Source organism: Geotrypetes seraphini, chromosome 1, assembly GCF_902459505.1.
Source record: "Geotrypetes seraphini chromosome 1, aGeoSer1.1, whole genome shotgun sequence".
In the NCBI taxonomy this organism is placed as follows: Eukaryota; Metazoa; Chordata; class Amphibia; order Gymnophiona; family Dermophiidae; genus Geotrypetes; species Geotrypetes seraphini.
In genome coordinates, this window is record NC_047084.1 from 427,542,947 (window position 1) to 427,561,127 (window position 18,181).

The window sequence follows — 18,181 nt, forward strand, 5'->3', positions numbered from 1 at the left end:
TCCAGAAATGCACTAAAAGACTGAGTGAACTCGTGCTAAGTAGGAGTTTGGGATTTTTGAGAAGGTTGGTTTCTAGGGCGCTTTAAAGTCAGATTTGCTTTGGAAGACGTTGATGACATAGTGTAGCACTGTTTAAAGGACACAGTTGACTGTTTAGGTTCATAGGAATGAGAAGGAGTTTTCGGTGTTGATTTAGGAGGCTGAGGGAGAGGTCATTCTTCATTTATGCTTGGTGATCCCTTTGCACAGCTTTCTCAATGTGATTGCTGAAAAGCTGGTCCCCCATACAAGAATTTTTGAGGCGATCATGGACGGGGTATTCAACCCTGATTCACGAAGCCATGCCTGCTGCCTTATTGCAGTGGAAAAGGTTGATGCTCTGGAAGTTACATCAAAAGCATCAAAGATGGATCCTGACATGAATTTCCTGGTCTCAAGGAGATTATGTGTAGTGTGTTGAAAGTCAGGAAGCTGTTCTACGGGGATGAATTGCTCAAGTTAGACAGGTGTTGAACCAAGTTCTTGAGATCAAAAGAGAAAAGGAAACCAAATTTTGCATACTCTTTTTACCAACCTTGTATCCTCTCTAAAACAAGAACACCTGGATGTGCTCAGGATATTTCATCGACACATGCATATAAAGTATAGCGATGAGGCCAGATAGTGTACATCCGAGGGAGAAGGACGTTGAAAGCACATGGGGGAAGGCAGAGTGGGGAGAAGGACGCTGAAAGCACATGGGGAAGACAGAGGGGGAAGAAGGACGCTGAAAGGACATGGGGAAGACAGAGGGGGGAGAAGGACATTGAAAGCACATGGGGAAGTCAGAGTGGGGAGGACGCTGAAAGGACATGGGGAAGAGAGAGTGGGGAGAAGATGTTGACAGGGAAGAAGACAGAGATGCCAGACTATGGGGGGAGCAGAGGGAAGAAGATGGGTGCCAGACCAATTTGGAAGGGGGGAGAAAGGGAGAGGCACAGTATCAGAGCAAATGGAAGACGCAGAGAGAAGAGAGACAGTGGATGAAAGGAATTGAATGAGAAAATGAGGAAAGCAGAAACCAGAGAAGACAAAGTTAGAACAAAAATTTTCTATTTATTTATTGCTTTAGGAGACTTGTGTCACTGTTTATGTGGTGTTGCATTGTATGCAGAGTCCAGCTTTTTGCTGGTTCAATTTAACCTTTGTCTATGTATTTCTATTTTATCCCCCCTTTTACAAAACTGTGGAGCGTTTTTTAGCGCCAGACGTGGTGGTAGCAACTCTGACGCTCAGAATTCTATGAGCGTCAGAGCTGTTACCACCGTGGCTAAAATCCACACTAGTTTTGTAAAAGGGGGAGGGGTTAGTTTATGATGACATATTCCATATTAGGTGAAGGTGTTTTCTGTGTTCTGTGGGTTCGAAAGACATGGTTTTCTATTAGGATTGACGGTGTAGGATTGATCTGTACTAGTCTGGCTTGTTTAGTTTTACAATGGGTGTATTTATGTTGTACTGCTCACTGCAGTATGTAAGATGCTGCCTTTTCCTAGGTACTCATGTGTGACGTATGGCTTGTTACTAAAAATCATGTTTTTCATACAGATGGGGGGGTGCCAAAAAATGATGGGCCCCGGGTGTCGCATATGCTAGGTACACCACTGCAAGTAGTATAATCAAACAAGAAGAATATAAAAAATATTAAATTACCATCCAAAGATATTCAATAAAAAAACACGTAATCAGAGATTATTGAGGGCAGGAACCTACCATGGAGAAATTCCCTTAGAAATTGCCCTGAAGCAGCAAGATTGCGAAACAGGGCCTGTCGGGAATTGTAAGATGATCTTCCAAAATTGAAAACTGAAGTGAGAGAGCTTATTGCACAGAGCTGCGGTGATCTTTCCCCGTGTCAGAAGACTTTATTGAGATAAGTGCGGTTTTCCTATATATTTTTCTACTACTTTTATTGAAAGAGACTTTATAAAAAATATATATCGTGGCCGTGCCAGGACCCGAGCAAGTGGAAAACCCTGCTTTGACCGCAGGTAAGATTTATTTGCGCCTTTTATATGGTTGGTTGAAGGAAAACCCGGACACCGGATTTCTTACAAAACTTCACCGGGTTTATTAAGGCCAAAGAGAAACAAAAAATTCCAGAAATAAACAATTGTTTCTCCTAGGCATTAACCATGCGATTTATTTCTCCTAAGTCCAGCACACTTTATCCGTGCTCTATTTCAGGGACTGGACCGTCCTTGTTAACAAAAAGGATAACTCCAAAATCAATTAAACTTTTCAGTCTTTCATATGCCTAATATTTTCCCTTCTCAGGGTCACTGGCTTCTCTAAGCCACAGTTCATTACAGCATAGCTGAGCACTGCAGGTGTCAGCTCTCTTTTCACATATCTTTTCATAAAGAGCAAAAAAAAAAAAAAAAGATGTCATTTCTTTCACTATTTTCCCCCTTTAACACTCTGTCCCCTTGAAAGACGTTCATGCCCGGACTTACAGGCTGTGTGGGGCAAGCCTCCCTTTACCTAAGGTCTTCAGACCACCCTATTATGCCCCTAACATCCTTTATCTTCAGTTCTTAGGGAGACTTGGAAAAACGAGGTTCAAAGAAACATTTTTCTTAATTAGGCACTGCTGCCTTATCATTGCTTGTAGCCTCCCTCCGGCTCAGGTCTCCATGGCAGTGACTGGACTCCTTACAGGAAGGACCGAAACACTCACACACTGCTCACTCCTGTGTCCATGTCTTCCCCAAAGTCAATTTCTTCCGGGTCACCTTCACTATACATTTCCCATTCTGTGTCCAGGGAACTGGGGCTTTCCAGCAAGTCATCCACTTCTGGCTTTACCTCCCATCCCCCTTTCTGAATGCTTGCCAGCTTTCCTAAACCGTTTTATTCATTAGGATAAACTTCCAGCCCTTCACCCCAAAGCTTAATGGGAAAATTACTGTACCTCCCTGGAGTTAGCCTTTCTTTCCTTGTGGGCTGGCCTCCTGAAAACCTTCCTTGCTGGGGAGTAGGAGCAGTGTGGAAACTGCTATTCCCGTGTGCTGCTTGGTTCCCCCAATCAGGGCCAGCTGAGACTACTTGACTTCCCTGCGGTCTTCCTACTTGAGGCTTACGTGACTGCAGAGCTCAGTGGCTAACTCCACCCCCTTCTGTATTGAGCTCATGTTTCTCCCTAGCTCTGGGAAAGGAGTAATAGGGGATAGATTGTGTGTTTTGTGCCCTCCCTGCCTGAATTTCTGGCTATGACCTCACCTGCCTTATCTCCCTTCTATCTTGCTGTACTAAACTACTGCCTTTAGCAGGGTGTACAAGCTTTGTTTTAGGGGTTACAGGCTTAAGGGCTGCACTTTTGACTGGGCTAGCAGTCTTTTTAACCATGACAGGAGCTTCCCTGTCACAATATCTATTTAAAAGCACTGACTACACTTTAAACGGAGTTTTTCTTTCTGACCGAGGATGTGTTACCTATGACAACTTAGCAATTGTCATAGTAGTTTCCTGAGTTTATTCTCGGAGAACACTGAGGTCTTTTCTCCGTGGTAGGTTCCTGCCCTCAATAATCTCTGATTACGTGTTTTTTGATTGAATATCTTTGGGTGGTGACTAAAAATTACGCCAGGTATACACCTGGCTGGGCCTCTGTGTGTGCGGATCGCTGGACTTGATAGACCGAAGGTCTGATCCAGAGATGGCGCTTCTTATGTTCTTATGTATCATGCCAGCTTTATGCTGGATGGTCGACTGAGGAGCTTCCATGCGCCACGTGCGGTGTGGCAAGTAAGAGGGTGGGAGTTCTAGGTTAGCCTCTTTTAGTCCCTTCCGGGTCTTGAAGTTGCAGGATGCTTGTTTGTTGGAGCCCTTGAATTGTTACTTCTCCTCCTCGTGGTCAAAACGCAAGTGTGCAGATGCATCTGAGCCTATGAGGAGACAAGAAGGTCCTCTGGAGATCCAGTTCAGGGTTTTGACTCTGGTTTTGTGAGTTTGATGTTTAAAGCCTATATGAAATATAAAGGGCTTCCCCAACATCTGGAACATCACCAGTGGTTGTACAGGGGGTGGTACCTTTGCAGTGCGCAGTTCCTCAGTGGAAAGCTTTACTGCTGGAACCAGAGGTCCAGTCAGAAAATGATTGGGAGTTGGGGGTCCATGCCTCTACTCCCTCAGAGTGAATCCTCAGGGCTAGAAGATTCTGGGTCTCAGGTGGGCTGTAGTAGCCAAGAGTTTGTGGCAGCCCTGGATCAGGGAGAGGACGTGACGATGTACAGGCTTTTCAAGCTGATGGGCCTGTGGAAGTCATTACAGTATCTTTGCGGTAAGTAAATTTGGGTATCCCACAGTCTTCCAATGCTCAATTTCTCTTATAAGCAGCTTTGTCCCCCTCCATTTTTTCCTCCTTGCACCCTGAGATAACTATGATATTAACGGAGCACTGGGAAGCACCAGATGGCCTCCTGAAGATTACCAAAGCTTTGACAAAATTGTACCCAATGACTCCTGAATTCCAGCAGTTTTTTTTACACTGCCTAAGGTGGATTTGCTAGTGGCCCAAGTCACTAAGCAGACTTCACTCCCTAGTGAGGAGAGAGTGATACTGAAAGATCCTCAGAATCGCACGGTGGACTTTGTCCTCTAAAGACAGTTTGAGGCTTTAGCTCTGGGGTTGAAAACAGCAGCTGTGACTTCCTTTGTAGTATGCACCTGCCATAAGATGCTTTGCTGGGATCCGTCTACAGCGGAAAGTGCATACCCAGGTGTTGCTGTCAAGGGTGGACTATATATCAGACGCTTTATATGGCATGTTTAGAACAAGAGACTTCCTTATTATTTTTCCTTCTTAGAGATTATCCATTGCTTTGGAGTGTCCTGGGGGACTGAGGCACTGCCCAGTGATACAAGGAGATGGAGTTGAAGAAAAATATAAACAATGTCTTCTGCAGTCCATGTGGGTAAGCAGAAAGATCCCAATAGTCAGGACTCCTGTCCGTCCCTTTAGGAAAGATTACTGAGGTATGAACCTAATCTTCTCTTAAGTACAGTAGCTAGTTATATTTACTTAATTACTGTACATTACTGATCTTCAGGCTCCTTTCTGAAAACTCAATAGTTTTTCCTTTGGGGGGGGGGGTTTCTGCATTTTTTCAAGTTTTTTTTGTTTGTTTGTTTGTTTTCCTGATAAATTAATTCATGGAATGTTTCCTTTCAAAGTCAATTTGAACCATCTGCCTGTCCAAATATTTTCTCTGTTGAGCCATCTTTAAAAGAGAAAACTCCACATTTGTTTTTTCTTCACTGATTTTCTTCACAGTATCAAGACAAATGGCTGTAAAATTTGTTGTTCCAAGGGCAAATAGAGGCTATCCATCGTTGACAACTGTGAAATTTTCTACAAGTGCATGGGAGTATGGTTCTATCTCTACTTCAGGAAGCAGTGATAGGTTGGCTCTTCTCCCAAGTTCTTACTGGAAGAATCAATTAACATGCTAGTCTCACAGACATATAGGCTAATACTAGCTGCAAATTCATCCCTTCCCAGCCTTAGACAGCGGAAGCTCATCGTAGTCTACCCTGGTGGTTGGAACCCCAGTTGCTCACCAGAGGAGTTCCCTTTCACATCTCTGCATGGGTTATTCTGACGATGGATGCCAGCCTATATGGCTGGGAGGTGACTCATTGTGAGGGGCATCCAACTTTAGTGACGCTGGTCCCTTTTCCAGAGGAAGTGATCGATCAACCGCTTGGAACTTCAAGCTATCTGCCTGATGCTTCAGTCGTTCGGGAATGTTCTGCAGAGCACAGCAATATGAGTTTTCTCAGATGCCGCAATGGAAGTAGCCTATGTCATTTGCCAGGGAGGCACTAAAAGTGCTGCTCTAAGCTTGGAAGCCCAGATGCTGTTTCGATGGGCGGAAGTCCATCTTCTGGCGCTTTAGGCTGCACATGTATCAGGAGTGGACAATATGCAAGCAGATTTTCTCAGGCAGAAGACTCTGGCTCTTGGGGAGTGGTCTCTGTCTCAGGAAGCTGTTGTCTTATACACAATCCCATCTTTCTTACTGAAAGTGGCTTTCAGCTTCCACATCAACCAAGAATACATCTACTTGCCTTCATTCTTTCGGGATCAAGAAAAAATGATCAAGTGAAGAAATTATTAGATGTGTGCAGACTCTTACTGCGGTATCTAAAGGTTATGAATGAATTTCGATTATCAGATCATTTGCTCATATTGGCAGTAAAGGTCAACCAGCATCTAAAGCGACAATTTGAAAATGGATCCATATAACGATTTCTTCTGCTTATATCAGAAGTGGAAAACGTCCGTCTATATCAGTGAAGATGCACTCCACTAGAAGCATAGCTTCCTAGCCTCCATCTGCCTCAAAACCTCTCGATTTGGCTCAAAATCAACTGGGATGGACTCCTCAGACTGTTCTACCCCCATATTATGACAGTTTTGTGCTGAATGGTCGGCCAAGGAGTGTCTGTGTACAGTATGCTGCAGGGCATGTGAGTGAGATGTGGGAGCTTCAGAGGGTCTGGGTGACGAGGAAGAAATCCCTCCTGGAGACCCCTAACAGTGAATACACAAAGCTCAAGTGTATGAAAATGGTGAAACCCAAGAGAAGCCAGTCTGAGGGTCTGTAGGAGTCTATGGGGCCTCTAGTTCAGGGGTCTATACCAGATTTTGTTAATCACCTGTGAAAAGCTTATTTAATGGCTCTGGGATGCTCTGTGATGTCTACAGGCGCACCAGCATTGGACCGGGGAGAGATTCCTCTCCAGCAGACCTCCCCGCTGCTAAGGAATCCAGTGCGACCAGGTGGACCATGGAGAGGATTCTTCTGTCCAGCGGCTTTTCAAGTCAGCTAACATGCCTCACATTATTATATATGCGCTCGGGGAATTGAAGCTGGAACTTCAACAGCCATCAACCTTACTGTGCATGATTATGAATTGCTCAAATGCTCAGACTATCTTTTTTCTTGCACACCAGGACATCACCTTGCTAGTCACAGAGCAATGGGAGTCTCCGGAAGGCTCCCTTAGGGTAGCCAAGACTGTCCAAGCTTTACCCTATGGCTCCGGAATTTCAACAGCTGTTTAGTTAGCCGAAGGTGGATTCCATGGTGGCTTAAATAACAAAATGCACCTCCCTTCCTAGTGAGGGAGATGTGATGTTAAAGGACCACAAGTTGGACATTTTGCTTAGAAGGCAATTTGAAGCACTAGCTTTGGGGATCAAAACTACAGCAGCAGCCTTGTTTGTGCCTGCCACACCAGGTTGCGGCAGAGTCCCACGGCAGGAGAGGATGCATGGCCCTAGCTACTATTATTAATTATTTCTATAGCTTTACCAGACATATGCAGCACTGTACAGACTGATGCTGGAGGGAGTAGATTATGTAGCAGAGGCTGTATGATATCAGAGTCATGAGCAAAGTGTCTGTGTATGCCGTTTCTGCCTGCAGGATGCTGTGGATCAAACAATGGGTGGGCATTTCAGTCTCCAAGACCACCTTAAGCAGACTGCCTTTTAAAGGGCAGATGTTATTTGGAAAGGACTTAGATGATGTCATGGTCAGTGTGGCGGATTGCCATTCTAAATCTCTGCCAGGCAGAGGAAATTTTTGTTTCTCACGATGTTCCCACCAGTACTACACATTTGCCTCCGCTCAAAGATCTTATCAGGGATCCAGATGGAGATTTGGCAACTTTAGACGCCAGCAACCCTCAGAGTCTTGTGTCAGCCCTGTTTCCAAAAAGGCATAATGACACTAAGGCAGCAAGTATGCTCTCGCACATTGGTAAGAGACTGTCGGCGTTCTGGAAAGCATGGGAGCAAACTTCCTTGGACTGCGGGGTTCTAGATCTTATTTGGGAGGGTCACAAGATCGAGTTCTATTGCCCCCCCCAAATCTATTTGTGGATTCTTCAGCCAGACAGCTGATAAAGGATATCAGGTCTGAATAACGGTACAACGGCTACTAGATATAGAATCAATCCCCAATGAAAAATTGGGCTCTAGCAGATACTCCATATACTTCATAGTGTCAAAAAAGGCACCAAAGACTGGAGACTGATTCTGGAACTGAAATCTGTAAATGCAGCCCTGAAAGTACTGTGGTTCCTTAAGGAGACGGTCCAGTCAGTAATTGTGGCGGTGGCACCAGGGAAATTCCTAGCCTCCTTAGATCTGTCAGAGCCATACCATAATATTCCCATTTTCCCAGCCCACAGGAAATACTTGAGATTTCATGTCTTGCAAAGGCATTTTCAGTGTGCGGTTCTACCCTTCAGGTCCACAAGGCTCTGTGCACCTTCATTAAGGTGATGGTAGTGGTTGCAGCTCACTTCCACAGGATGGGAATCCAGGTGCACTCATACTTGGATGTTTGACTGGTCAGAGCCCCATCAATGTCAGGGAGAGCAGGCAGTGCACCAAATTGTAAATCTACAGGATCTAGGCTGGATAGTCAACTTCAAGAAGAGTCATATAGAACCAACCCAATGTTTTGAGTATTTGTGTGTCTGCTTCAGCACGACAATGGGCTGTGTCTTTCTTTCTGAGCCACGCAAACTGAAGCTCAGGAAGCAGATTGCACATCTCCAAGCGATTCAAAACCCCACTGCCTGGCATTACTTTCAGGCCTTGGTTTGATGGCAGCCACCCAGGAAGTGGTTCCATGGGCAAAAGTGCATATGTGTCCACTACAGGATTCCGTCCTCTTTTGGTGGTCCCCGTCACTACATTACCTTCAAATGTCATTTCCCTGGACAGTAGAAGCAAGGAACAGCTTGCACTGGTGGCTCAGAGTAGATGCCTTATCGAAGGGCACTTCTCTCTGAATCTCCTCATCCTAACAAATGATGTGAGACTGTTAGACTTGGGGGGGGGGGAAGCCCATTGCAGTGGGCATCTGGTACAGGGCTGATGGTCGCTCCATCAGAGAAAATAGTCCATAAATTGCCTGGAATTGTGAGCCATTTGACTAGCCTTAAGGTAATTGGAAAAAGATCTGGAAGGCAAGGCAGGCAGAGTGTTCTCGGACAATGCCGTTTCGGTAGCTTATGTGAATAGACAAGGTGGCACCAGCACTGCTCCATTGCATCTCGAGGCTCAGATGTTGTTCATATGGACAGAAACTCACATTCATTCTCCATAGTCCATGTAGCAGGAATGGAAACTGCAGGCGGGTTTTCTCAGCTATCACATTCTAGACCTAAGAGAATGGTCACTGTTTCAAAAAGCATTTGACCTCATTGTTCACCACTGGGGAAGTCTAGCAATGGATTTGATGGCTTCAGCCAAAAAACATGAAGGTGAGTCACTTTTACAGCTGAAGACACAAACCAGGAAGTACAGGGTTGAATACATTGATTCAGCCCTGACCGAAAGAGAGGCTGCTTTATGTGTTTCTACCATTGCCCATGGCGGGCTGGGTCATTTGCAGAATCGTGACTCACCCAGGACTTGTGATCCTAGTAGCCCCAGATTGGCCTCACTGGCCATGGTAGGAGGATCTGGTACGACTCCAGTGGGACAGATGCATCAAGCTACCTGTTCATTCTGGGCTAATCAGTCAGGGACCAATGCACATGGAGAACCCAGGTCACTGTGGTCTTACAGCATAGCTATTGAGCGCTCAGCCTTAGTATGCAGAGGACATTCGAAGGTAGTCATTTCTATTCTCTGAGCTAAAAAGCCTTTGACTGTTTCGGCCTACCCTAAAGCTTGGAAGGCTTTTCAGCTCTAGTGTGCCAAAGATAATGTTGAGCCTTTCAAGGCTCCAATTCTGGTGATTCTTGCATTTCTACAGGCTGGACTAGAGAAAGGCCTGGCAGTGGCATCTCAAAGTACAGGTGGCAAGCCTCTTGTGCTTCCGATCTCAAGTGGGAAAGGTTTCGCTGGCATCTCATATAGATGTGACCAGATTTTTGAAGGGAGTGCTTAGATTGCAGCCTCTTTTCCGACATGGAATCTTAACATTGTCCTGAAGGGACTTAGTAAGCCTCCATATGAGCCCCTTCAAGCAGCGTCCCTTCTGGATCTCACAGTTAAGATGGTGTTTCTGATGGCAATAGTCTCAGCGAGAAGGGTCTTGGAATTGCAGGCACTCTCATGCAGGGAACCATACCTCAGGATCACAGAGGCAGGAATTGCCCTACTCATGGTACCTTCCCTTTTACCAAAGGTTGTTTCAGCCTTTCACATCATCTAAAAAGTCTACGAGTTCATCCAAGCAAGATAAGATATTGCAGAGACTGGATGTATGAAGAGTTCAACTCCACTATTTGGAATGGCTTTTGTCTTTCTGACTGTCTTTTGTTCTAACCAGTAGATCAAAACAAGGCAGACCAGTGTCCAAGGCATCTATTGTCAGATGGATTCGTATGGCAATTTTGTTGACGTACGTTTCCTGTGGCAAACAGCTGCCCATTTTTCTCAAAATTCATTCAACTAGAAGTGTGGTGGCTTCCTTGGTAGAGACCAGGGCAATGCCGCCCAAAGAAATCTGTAGAGCAGCTACTTGGTCTGCTTTCCATACCTTTACAAGATTTCACAGAGTAAGCATAGCATCTCAGGAGGACACCACTTTTAGGTCCCCGGTTTTGCAGGCAGGCTCACCTGTCCCACCTTAGGCATCTGACACTGCTTTGGTGCGTCATCTAGAGTACAGACTCCTATGTTAATGCTACAGAATAGAAGATATTCTTACCTGACTAATCTTCTTTCTGTTAAATGACATAGGAGCCTGTACAACCCATGCTGTCAGTTTTCAAAGCGCCTGCTTCCTGCCTTAGATAAATCTATAGACTTGAACTGGGAGCAGAGGCTGTCAGTTGGAAGTGTAATCATATATGACTAATAAAGCCATAAGTTTGTTTTGCCTGAGCTCCATATGTGTTTGTGTTGCACACAGCAGGGTGGTTTGTTGGTACACCTATGTTATTAGTTCATGCTAATTGTTTTGGGAAGTTCTTGTGCTCCTCCTTCTGCTTTCTTCTATTAAAGTGGGTATCGATTGCTTTGGTACAAGCTGAAGAGGGCACTATACTCCACTGATGGAGGAGGAGCTGAAAGATGTGATTGACATCCTTCTGCAAGCATCTCATGACCATGGGATATTTACCTAGAGTACAGACTCCTATGTCCTTTGATAGAAAGAAGATTATCCAAGCAAGAACCTAATCTTCCATTCTTTGAAGACGGCAGTTCACCAGCCTCCCCCCCCTTGGAGTAATTGTACCCTGCTCCAGCCTTATCCTTGTCTGAACTTTCAAAGCTATTTCCTAGACCTGAGAGACTATATAGATGCAGCCTACAGTGCCTGAGCAATAAAAGACTTTTTATAGAAAGCTGCAAAAGGATCTGTCAATTAGCATTGAACCCATTTGAGTGATTGATATTTTCAGAGGACACTGCTTACAGAAAAACAGCTTTGCTATGTACAGATGTATAGTAGATACAATTATATACATTTTTTTACAGGCAATATACATATTTCAGAAAGCAGCAATTTTGAGTATGCTTCCAGATGATCTTGTGCAAACAACAGGAGAGGATATTGTAGCCTTGTTCAGGTACTGTTTTCAGCATTCTGACTTATACACACACCCTCACATAGTGTGCCAAAACATAAGTGCCAATTCAGTGAATTACTTCCACACTACACTGGCAGTTATGTGTTAAAACAGGGATGAAACGGCGGGTATATGTGCTATTGGACTTGGGCACAGTTCTGTAACTTGGTGCCTAAGTGTTCTAGTGTAAACTGCAAGATGAGGTGTTCACATGGGAGGGGCATGGGTGAGCCAAGGGATGTTGCCAAGCAATGCACACAATTGATAGAATACTGTCAGTTGTGAGCTTAGGATGACATATTTAGGTTTTGCACATTTATACCTGCCTATTTCTCTCAAAGTCCCAAATCCCTCCCCCCTCAACTATACATACTCTCGTTCTTCCTGGTTCCCTTCCATAAATGTTAACATGTAAACCTCACCTTATCCTTAGATACACTGCCACAAAATCTGTATATTTGTATATTTCCCTTTGATGATAAATTGTTAGCCTTAATATTGTATCTAAGCTCTCTCTGCTTTTATAGCCTCCCTGCTCTTCTATGACCCCGCTCTCTGAATCTATGTTTGTTCTTCTAGTAACCCGTTTTCAGCAACTGTGTTTATTCTACTGTTATCCGCCCTGAGCTTTCTGGGAGGGCAGGATATACATCGAAATAAATGAATAAGTAAGTGGGTGTGCCTAAACATGGACGTGTACCTGCTACTTTATGCTAATATTATAGAATAAATTTGGTGTGCAAATCCACTCTTACAAAATACTGGCTTTAGCGCTCAGCTTTTTGATGCTTAACTTTTAGCACCCTTTATAGAATCGCTCAAACAGTGTTCCTGATATCTTGCTCACCTCTCTGTTTTCTTCATTTTATTACTGTTTGTTTATTGCAGACAAGTGGAAGGTTTGAAACAAAGGATTGCAGGGAAGTCCATACCAACAGAAAAGTTTGCTGTGAGGAAGTCGAGGCGTTACAACAGTGCTACTCCTGTGAAACTGGTTCTCCCTGCACTGGTAGGCACTATTGACATTTTCCAGTGCTGTTCTGCAAAGCTTCTAGCACAGGAGCAGGAGGGAGGGATTTCTTCTAGAAGCACAGACGCTAACAAATCCAAAATAGTTTTCAGTATTTCTTTCAGTAGTTAAAATCAATAAAATCCTCTAGATATTTTCTTTCTGAGAATAAGTCATTTCCAAAGACAAAAAGAGTACAAAGAAATTAAAAAGTATACCATAGAGAAACAGAAAAATGAAGGCAGATAAAGACCATATGGCCTATTCAATTTGCCCATCCATGCTATTACTTATCCCTTCCTCTCCCAGAGAGATCCTATGTACTCGTTCCAAGCTTTCTTGAATTCAGATGACAGTTTTCGTCTCCTCCACTGGGAGGCCATTCTATGAATCCATCACCCTTTTCTTGAAGTATTTCTTCAGGTAATTTGAGTCTATCACCTTCCACCTTCATCCTAAGCCCCTTTATTCCAGAGCTTTCTTTCAGTTGAGAGAGACTCACTCACTGTGTGTTTATGCCACATATCATATATACTCAAATATAAACCAAGATTTTTGGGCCAAAAACAGCCCAAAAATGGGGATCTTGTTTATATTCGGGTCAATGCCCATCCGCCCCCCTCCCGCACCTGTTTCAGGCCTCCACTGGGCCTGCTGTAAGGCCTGGTGGTCTAGCAGTAGGCCGGGACTAGAAGGATCTTTCCTGTCTCCTGTCCCAGCCAATTCTAACAACTGTTACCGTCCCACCTCCCTAATCAGTAAAAAAAATCTTACCTCTAAAATCCCTGGTGGTCCAGCGGTGAACTGGGGCAGGAGTGATCTTCCTGCGCTCCTGCTCTGTTCAGAGCTGCTGTCTGAATGGTTGCCACAAGTTCTCGTGGTCTCGTGAAGTTGCTGTGAGAACTGGCGGCAGCCATTCATATAGGAGTAATCAAAATTCTGCACAGGGCAGGAGCTTAGGAAGATCGCTTCTGCCCCGGTTCACTGCTGGACCACCAAGGATTTTAAAGGTACACTTTTTACTAATTGGGGAAGCAGGAGGGTGGTAAGAGTTGTTGGGAGTCAGCAAAAAGGGGAGGCAGGAGGGGATCCCTCCTGTCCTGGCCCACTGCTGGACTACCGGGGATTTTAAAAATATGCTTTTTACTAATCGGAGAGAAGTGTTTTCCATGAATTTGACTAAGCTTGATCAGAAGATAATTTTTTAAAAAAAATTTTAAGCCCATCCTGGGGTCGCTCAAAGACACTGATTACATAAAGCTCCATTTTTCTTAAATTTCTTAGTATTATAGCTATAAATTTTATGTTTTCACACTCAGCAATTATATTTCATTGTAGAAAATAACAGAAATTTAACATACTTAGCGAATAGCTAAACAAGTACATTAGGGTTGTCCAGAAAAAACAAGAGTTGGAGAAAATTTTTCCATGAATTTGTATGTACTTTATCACAAAATATTTTTTGTACAATTTTTTAGGCCTACCTTGGGGTCACTCAAAGCCAATGAATATAAGTACCACCAAAATCTGTTTTTTCCCCCTGCTTCAAAGCTGTTGAATACACCAGTGCTCAAACAGTTTTATTGGAGCAATCTAGTTTTCAAGCAGGTAAACCGAAGCACGTCGCTGGGAGACTTGGTTGGACCCGAATCATATTTCCTGTTTCACGCTCTTGAAATTACCAATGAATGGTTGGCAAAGCCAGTGGTCAAGTGGTCTGAAGATCCAAACTTCATACTGCTGAACAGTTAATCAACACAATGAAGGTGGCTAATGACACAACTGAGGACTTAGGTCAGATTTTGATTACACCGATTATAAAAAATCCCAAGGAATCTATTTTGTTGACATCAAAATACCGACTTATTGCAAGTATTCCCTTGTTTGTCAAGCTGATGGACTGTCTAGTTAACCAGGATTTGGTAACATATTTGGATAAATTCAGCATACTGCAGGATAACCAGTCAGGTTTTTGATCTGACTTTAGTACTGAAACAGTTATCGCTTCACTGTTAGATTTTCTTCTCAGTTTATTTAGTCAAGGTACGAGCGCACTAGTTTTGCAACTAGACTTAAGCAATGCCTTTGATCTAGTCGATCATGCTATCCTGACTGATTATTTGGAGTCAATTGGAATTTCTGGTAATGTATTAAAATGGTTTCAGGGATTTCTGAGCAAAAGATCTTATCAAGTTTATAGTGATGATAAACAATCCTGTCGTTGGGTAAATTCCTTTGGAGTCCCTCAGGATTCTCCGCTATCTCCGACATTATTCAATATTTATCTTGCATCATTGGGGAATTTATTGCAAAGTTTAAAAATGAAATTCTATATCTATTCGGATGACATCACTATAGTTGCTCCCCTTACTAACCTGACTCCTGAGATTAAAAAAATCACTTATTCTTTATCTGTTTTAAATCAATATTTGGTATGGCTCCTTTTTTTCTAGACCGTTTTAACCAGGGCTGTGGAGTCGGTAGATAAATGTTCCGACTCCGACTCCTTAGTTTTTTGTACTTCAGACTCCGACTTCAGGTACCCGAAATTCCCTCCGACTCCTTGACTCCGACTCCACAGCACTGGTTAATTTTCAGATCGTTAAAATGGAATGTCAAGTTGAGAGAAATGAGCATTTTCGACACCACCTTCTTTTTGCTTTTAATCAAGGTTCTAAGCGCAGAAGCTGCTCGCAACATTTGTGCTGTGTATATAGTGAGTGCTATAGCTGAAAGAATCGCTCGTGATTGGTATGCCAAGTTCAAAAATGGAGTCGGTAGATAAATGTTCCGACTCCGACTCCTCAGTTTTTTGTACTTCTGACTCCGACTCCAGGTACCCGAAATTTCCTCCAACTCTGACTCCACAGCCTTGGTTTTAACAGGCCTACACACAGAATCCATATGTTTGCTTACCCAACAGTAAATGCTTGTCGCTTTAAAAGATTTCTGGATAGAACTCTTGCATTTCGGCAGGCAAATTGAATGACTGGTTGGGTAATATTATTATGCGTGCTCTATCTTATTTTACTTTTAGAAAATTAGTAAAAACACAGTTGTTTGATCAATTTGTAACCTGATTCACTGTTTTTAATCTTTTATCCTTTTATCTTGTATGTATTTCTGATGATTCGTATTGTATTTTTTTCACTGATTGTCCAGTACTTCTCATTGTAAACCGCCTCTGACTATTATGGTTTTGGCTTTATACAAGAATAAATTATCATTATTAATAAACTGATAGCCGACTTTGCTACTGGCATCACCACAGACCCAGTGCAGCACAAGGCCTTGTTGCAAGGGGTTGAACAGCAGGCTTTATCCTGACTATCTCAAGAAGACATTGAATGCTTGAGTGTTTGGAAAGCCATTGGTAGATGATTACACCAAAGTGTACATGTTTAGCTATTAGTAAAGTATGTTAAAGTTCTGTTACTTTTCACAATAAAGTGCAAATGATCAGAAAAATAAAATCGCCAGATGACAAAGGTAGGAAAAATGTTTTTATTTTCAATTTAGTGATTGAAATACAGTAGAATCTCAGCTAACCAGCATTCAGTTAACCAGCACTCTCAACCAACTGGCAAAAAAATTGCCGCCCCCCCCAAAAAAAAGTCTCCTGTGCTCCTCAGACAACCTCCAAACAACCCCTTCCCTCCTTTCCTCCAGCCCCAGAAGCAGCAGGTAACTAGAAATTTCCTTCCAGTCCCTGAAGCAGCAGCGGCAGCAGCCATCCTGACAACTCTGCCTTTCTCCCTTCGTACCTGAGGCAGCAGCGGCAGCCAATCCTGACAACCCCCCTCCCTCCATTGGCCCCGAAGCAGCAGCAACAGCCGTCCTCACAACCTCTCCCTCAGCCTCAAACATCAGCCAGTACTGACAAATCCCCTTCCTCCTTTACCAAGGCAGTAGTGGCAGCCAGTGAACAGAAGAAGCGCTGTAAAGAGACTGCTTCCTGCCAGCTCTGGCATTGTCAGGATCAGCTGACGCTGCTGCTTTGGGGCCAAGGAGGGAGAGGGTTTGTCAGGATCAGCTGTTGCTGCTCCTTCAGAGCCGAGGGAGGGAGAGGGGTTGCCAGGATTGGCTGCTGCTGCTGCCTCAAGCACGGAAGGAGGAAAGAGGTGTTGTCTGGACAGCTGCCACTGCTGCTTCGGGGCTTGAAGGGAGGGGGTTGTTTGGAGGTTGTCTGAGGAGCACGGGAGACTTTTTTTTCAATCACTAAATTGAAAATAAAAACATTTTTCCTGCCTTTCTTATCTGGTGATTTTTATTTTTCTGATCATCTTGTTCCATCTGTTCTCTTAACTGTTTCTAAGGCCTCCTTATGCATTTTCTGTTTCTTTCCTCCTTACATGTGCACCATCTCTTCCCTCTTTTCTCTCCGATTCCCACCATCCATGTGCCATCATCTCATTCCTCTCCCCTTCATCCATGTGCACCATCTCTTCCCTATCTTCCTCTTCCCTCTGTCCATGTGCACCATCTCCTTTCCCTTTACTCTTGTCTTCTCCTCCCCTTCATCCATGTACCACCCCTCCATCCATGTGTTCCCTTTCCTCTCCTCTCTGCCCCATCCATTCAGCATTTCTTCATTCTTCCTCCCTCACTCCCCACCCATTCCACCAAATATTCTCACCCAGTTCCCAAACTGCCTTCACCATGGAAACTACAAGGAGGTTGCTGGCATGGCAGTAATTATCTTGTGCTTTCCACAGCCTCCTCTGCATGGTTCCTTTGTTGTGGTCCGCCCAAGCGGGAAGTTGCTTCATGGGGGGGGGGGGGGCGGGGTTAGACTATGGCAAATAAACAGTACAGAGGAAGACACCGGCAGTGCTGGAGAATTGCTGCTGCGCCAGTGCCCTCGTAGTTTTTGAGGTGATGGGGGATTTGGAACCCAGTGGGGAGCTGTGAGCCACAAAGGAGGTCCCTGCGAACTGCCATTAGCTTGCAGCCCTTGCAATGAAGAACAATAGCATAGGCATTTCTGTCCTCCCTGCCCCAGACCAACATTGCACTTACAGTTCTAGTGCTCAGGAAGTCAGTGCCAATGTTCTTTGTTGGACAGATGCACGGCCTTTAGCTTGTGTGTGTGCTTAAGGTTTGCTGGACTCCAAGAATTCCAGAGAGGGCTGGAGCCAGCATGTCTTGAGCATGTGCAGATGCTCAAGGCCCCTCACTAGCTCGGCACAGAGCATTGGCATCAGCTTCCTGAGCACCAGAGCTGAAAGGGCGATGTTGGTCAGGGGCAGGAGGGAGTAAGTAGTGGAGGATAGGAGTGCCGATCATCAGAGGGGAGGATAGCAGTTTCAGTCATCGGGGGAGGGTGGAGGATAGCAGTGCCAGACATCATGGGGTCTGCGTGGTGATAGATAGCAGCGTTGGTCATTGGGTGGGGAGGGGAGGAAAAAAAATTTCTTCAGAAGGAGGCTTGAATTTAAACTGAGCCCCCCCCCCATTTTTGGACCATTTTTTGAGGCCAAAAATCTCAGTTTATATTCAAGTATATACCCTTTTTTAAACTCTGCAAAGCTGACTGCCTTCACCACATTCTTCAGCAACAAATTCCAGAGTTTAAGTACACGC

At 44.3% G+C, this 18,181-nt stretch overlaps 1 protein-coding gene across 3 annotated transcripts in view; it reads left to right on the top strand.

The window, feature by feature from the left end:
- Positions 1-18,181, top strand: part of TTC39B (tetratricopeptide repeat domain 39B) — a 210,305-nt gene that overhangs the window by 155,882 nt on the left and 36,242 nt on the right. For all 3 annotated transcript variants that reach the window (XR_004536836.1, XM_033919149.1, XM_033919158.1), the window contains exons 14-15: positions 11,498-11,589; positions 12,478-12,598. Coding sequence is in view for 2 of the 3 variants with exons in the window: in XM_033919149.1 (XP_033775040.1) it covers positions 11,498-11,589; positions 12,478-12,598 (213 nt within the window). In the remaining variant the exon portion in view is untranslated. The remainder of the gene's footprint in view (positions 1-11,497; positions 11,590-12,477; positions 12,599-18,181) is intronic.